This window comes from Simochromis diagramma, unplaced genomic scaffold (assembly GCF_900408965.1).
Source record: "Simochromis diagramma unplaced genomic scaffold, fSimDia1.1 OVJJ01000131.1, whole genome shotgun sequence".
Taxonomy (NCBI): Eukaryota; Metazoa; Chordata; class Actinopteri; order Cichliformes; family Cichlidae; genus Simochromis; species Simochromis diagramma.
In genome coordinates, this window is record NW_024387200.1 from 5,296,113 (window position 1) to 5,301,464 (window position 5,352).

The window sequence follows — 5,352 nt, forward strand, 5'->3', positions numbered from 1 at the left end:
CAAGGATGTCTTTCTATATTGCTGATTTTATCTTTGCCTTGATCCTATCTAGTCTCCCACTTTTTTTCCTTTTACAGAAAAATATCCCCACTGCATGGTGCTGACACTGCCGTGCTTTGCTGCAGGAATGGTATTGGCCAGGTGATGAGCAGTACCTGTTTTCTTCCAAACATGATGCTTGGCATTCAGCCCAGTTTCAGCCCAGTCTTTGTTTCATTAGACCAGATGTGGTCTTTTTTGATAGTTCGATGGTCTAAAGCACCCGAAGGACTCTAGTGAAGGTGAGTCCTTCGGTGAGCCTCCCGGGCTTGTTTGGGTAGCTGTGGCGGTATTCTCTGACCATGGAAGGGTCCAAAATGCAGACGGAGGCATCCAAAATCTCTCTTCTGGACCCCACAAAATCCACAAGATACTGATATTGATATTGAAGGCTCTTTACTACAATTGCTTGTATGTGTATATGCACTCTTTATAATTGTCAGGGATCTGGGCTTGAAGGATCCAGGGTTCTTGAGCAGTGTGGACTCATTATCATTATTATTATTATTATTGTGTGTTTTAGCTGCACTGAGCTGCCGGCTGTGTCCCAAGTTGTAGGAATAGGCAGGTGTGTGTTGGGATGTTTGTTTGTCTGCGGTTGGCACTGTTTCCTGTAGGCTGGGTGACAGGCACCTGCAGGCCTGGTGGGTGTGGCCCTGGTAGGGGGCTGACCACACCTGAAGACCATGCCATGCACCTGCTGCTGCTGAGGCTCGTAGGGGGAGCTATTTAAGAGTATGATGGAGCTCCCTCTGGCGTGGGATTATTGCGTGAGACTCCAAGTCAGTCTTCAAGTCAGTGTTGAAGACTAGTTATGTGGTGTCTTGATGGCTGTTTCTATTGTGTCTCAGGAGGAGCGTGGAACGCCAGATAGCAGCAGGCATGGGGAATGCAGAGACACGGGAGTGGAGAGCACAGAACACGGATGTTTTGGGAGAAGACACGACACGGGAGTCAGGGGAGTGCATGGGGATTTATTCTGTGGATTATTTACTGCACTATAAATAAACACGCTGTTCAGCATAAGGAGGCCGGCACTTGGGTCCTCATTCCCCACTTCCCCGACTGTGAATAATTATTTATTTATTTTCTCCTCCTGTTCTCCCTCTTTTTTAAATACCAGCTTTACCACAGAAGAGAGTTGAATACATCCATTATTTTCTATCCTATTTTTGATATGATTATTTTTTCTGTGATAATGAATTTTTTAAAAGACTTAACGTAAACTTCACAAAAAGACAACCTCAAATGTTTTACTGAGTTTTTGTTTTACACATTTCCAGAGCATTGTTTGCAATTATTCACTATGTTTGAGTCCATTCATGGTTTTATGATTTCAACATGTCTGTGAACAGTGTGTCTTTTTTCATTGTTTATTCTGCAAATCATTTTTTCTTCTGGTTAATAAGATGACATTTTAGAAAGCAAATGTGAAAGCGTCAGTGACTTACTGACATATCTGCACCCAGTGACAACGTTCTCGGAATCACGTAAAGAAACCCACCATCGCACAGTAAATAAACAAAATGGTCATTATTCGTGGTAAATTCAACCAGAGTTCTTGAAATGATGTAAGCTTGAACCTTTTGCAGCCAGACCACATCCTTTCAGCTCAACATAAGTTGTGCATTACAGCTATGACCAAGGTTTCAGTGCATTCAGCATCTGATAAGGAGAGGTAAGAAGAAATGTTCTGCCCGAGAGATTTCAGTCTTTTCATCACATGTGTGATTCTCTTCATCATCCAGTCTGGTGAGCAGTGTTTTCTCTTGAATTTGCCTTTTGCTCCATTATGTAAACATGCACAATGCAAACTCACATTACTGAGGTCTTTCAGTCTTACAAAGCAGTTTGTTGAGGTGCAGTGTGCTTCTTTCTTTTGCTCATCTGTTCTTGACTTCAACATCCAGTGACTGGACATTTTTATTTTGTTTTAGGTCATGGTTCTGAGATCATTGGAGGGAAAGAAGTCAAGCCACACTCGCTGCCTTTTATGGCTCTGCTGGAGCGTGATGGACCAAAGTGTGGAGGAATATTAATTGATCCAACATGGGTCCTGACTGCTGCTCACTGTCCAAAGTAGGAAACTAAATCGTACTTTTATTACAATTTTCAAGCTTTAAAATGTTAAAATGCAATTTAATACAATTGTTTTGTGTATATGCCAGTCAACAGTATATTTATTATTCTGATGCTTATGGACTTTATTTACAAAAGATAACATTTTTACCGCATCTGGCTTTCATTATGGAAACACACACACACATTCAGTATATCTACCTTTTAAATAAACAGTTGATCTCTTACTGAACTATCAGACCTTTTTAAAAAGACACACACACATACACATGCAGACACACACTGAGTTACAGAATTATGACAGATTTTCTGATGACATCATATTTACTCTGTTTGGCTTATGTGACCAGTGTGTCTACAGTATTATAGATGAAAGATATAGAAACTGTAGAGCTAATGTCCATACTTTGAGGTTTATTTTTATCAACAGCATAGTATTAAACAATCTCATTTTACACATTTTACAAAGATAGATCTTTCACAGAGATGCTGTAAGGAATTTTATTTATAAAGCAATAACAACCAAACAATGATCTATAAATCTTTATTAACCTGTTCTATAAACAAACTATCATCACCACAAAGTGTTGTTGATGTTTTTTTCTCTTCCAGTATAAGTACGGTGATCCTGGGAGTGCATTCCATCGAGAAAAAGAAAAAGAAAGAGACATGTTTAAGGCAGGTCCGAAAGGTTCAGAAATGTGTTCGTCATCCCAGCTATTCTCAAGAAAAAAAAGTCAATGACCTCATGTTGCTGAAGGTAAGGTGATAATTGAATGTCCAACAGTGAGCAGAGCAAAGATTCAGCAATGTGAATTAAAAAGGAATCTAAAATAACATATCTGAGCTTCAGATAAGAATATGGTCTAAATCAAACAAAATCAAAGTCTCTTTTCTTCTTTTTTCAGTTGCTGTTTATTCAAAATGCTGTTAATCAAACAATTTGTGTGCCTGTTATACTCTTCCAAGGCTCTCGCATGTCCCTATGTTGTTTTAACAATATCAACACTTTTAGTAGCTGTAATTAAGGTTCATTGCAAACACTGTAATTTATTCTAATCTGTTCTGTGACTGATTCTAAGTATCAGACAAATTTTATAAAAAGACCATATTCATTAAAACATCCTTCCTTTCTGCTGTGACTAAAAAATAGCAGTTTTGTTGATCTTCAGCCTTCAAAGCCCTCATGCTATTGTAGACACTTTGATGCTACTCGGAAAAGTAAACAGGGTATTGAATTCTTAATCTGGCCATTGCATAGACTGCATGCTTTTCAAGTGGTTACCTGAAAGTATCCAGTCATACTCAAGCCCCTTAAGGTCAAAAAATGGAAACACTTAACATTTTTCACTGACTCTGGCTGGTTAAATTCATGTCACTAAATTCACAATTAACCCCCTCTTTACTTTTAAGGTTAGTCTTAAAGCTTTCCTTTTTGATAAAGCTTAAAAGATCACGTTGACTCCTTGAAGCAAATTGTAGAGAAAGGAGGCTTCAGTTTTTGCATTACTGCATATAGTTCTTTTATTAAGAAAAATCTTTGTAAAGATACGTATACACAATTTATATCCTATGTTATGTTTCTTTTTAATCTTATTTCAGCTTAATGAACCAGTGCAGGAAACCAAAACGGTGAAATGTCTCCAGCTACATAAACATGTCAAAGACCCTGCAGCTGGCAGCAACTGTCTGGTGGCTGGATGGGGACTAACTAAACAAAACAAACCATCAGATGTCCTTATGTCTGTTAAAGTGACTGTGATCGATAGAGTAAAGTGCAACTCTCGTGACTATTACAACCGCAACCCTGTTATCACCAGTGACATGATATGTGCTGGTTCAAAGGGTAAAAAAAAGACTGATACCTGTAAGGTAAGGATCATGCATATTTTTTGTGCTTGAAGACCCGCTGCCACCTTGAAAGTTGTAAATAATTCAAAAGCGATTGCTCTTTCTGCAGGGGGATTCAGGAGGGCCACTGTTGTGCAATGGAGTGCTAGTTGGAGTCACTTCTTTTGGACCTAAAGAGTGTGGTAACATAAAAAAACCTGGAGTCTATTCTTTTCTCTCAGAAAAACAACTCAAGTGGATCAAGAACACAATGGGTGCCCCTGAAATGTGATGCCGACATCAATGCAGATATGAGCTAACAGCCAGATATGAATCTTTGATGCTGTTAAACATGCCACTGCTGGGTCCACTTGATCTATTATTTTTCATTTAATGGCTTCTGTTTCATCTTTTATAGAGTAGGTTCCTTGCTTGCTATAATCTTTACAGACTATTGAAAGCATCAGCACATCTATTACATGAACAGGCGTTTGTTTAAACATCATATAACTGGAAGTGGGTTCATCACCCTTTCCCTTGCAGGAACTTGGGTGAGATATCTATAACCAGTCTTTTTAGTATTGTGTAGGAAAAGATTGACTGTCCAGTATTTTAGCAATTGTCATTGCACACCATACATAAACATGGTTACATAGCTTTCACACCTGAAAAGATAAGCAAATGTAAAAGTGCCTTAAATCTGCATTGTTTCTACTTTTCTTTCTGTATTGTTTTTTGACTACACTTTCTTCTTTTTCTACTTTCTAATAAAGCAAAATTTTAAAAGGAATCACTGTTTATTTCATTGTTTTTACTATAGCTCTTTCAAATTTCCAATTTCTCAAACATAATATATGTCATATAAAAAACGTATCTGATTTTAGAATGCTACATTCTTCAAAAGTAATGGACATAGAGCCAACCTTACATTTTAAGATACATAGTTAATAAAAGTTATAAATACAGTACTTGAACTTAATATGTCTCTCTCCAGACATGTGACATATGTCAATATGATTGGCAAACTTGTCCCGTACTTTTGCAAGCATGTCTAGAGTCACTGTAACCAGATACCAGTGAATGGCTGTGGAATTAAATCACTTACACAGTAAAGATGATATCTTGTAATTTATTTTCTTCTTTCTTCTGTAGTAATGTCAACACAACAGACATTCACTTCTAGAAGAACAAGCATAATGAGCCTCTGACTAAGAGCAAACCACAAAAAATAATGCTAAGACCCTGCACAGGAAGAGTGCAAAATGTCATGACATACCACAAGTGTCATCCATGACAAGGGGCAGTCTCAATTTGTTAGTTAGACGTTTTACCTTAAATGATGCTGTTCTTTCATTGCTGTCTGCTGATGACAACCAATTAGCTGCACTGCGAGTTGAGAATAGT

At 38.0% G+C, this 5,352-nt stretch overlaps 1 protein-coding gene across 1 annotated transcript; it reads left to right on the forward strand.

Moving 5' to 3' along the window:
* Window positions 1-1,424: 1,424 nt before the first annotated feature.
* LOC120745651 (granzyme K-like) lies at window positions 1,425-4,749 on the forward strand. Its single transcript, XM_040050693.1, has 5 exons — window positions 1,425-1,791; window positions 1,977-2,118; window positions 2,731-2,878; window positions 3,721-3,990; window positions 4,079-4,749. Exons 1-5 carry the CDS (start codon window positions 1,728-1,730, stop codon window positions 4,238-4,240), a joined length of 786 nt encoding a protein of 261 aa, XP_039906627.1. The 5' UTR covers window positions 1,425-1,727; the 3' UTR covers window positions 4,241-4,749.
* The last annotated feature ends 603 nt before the right edge of the window (window positions 4,750-5,352 follow it).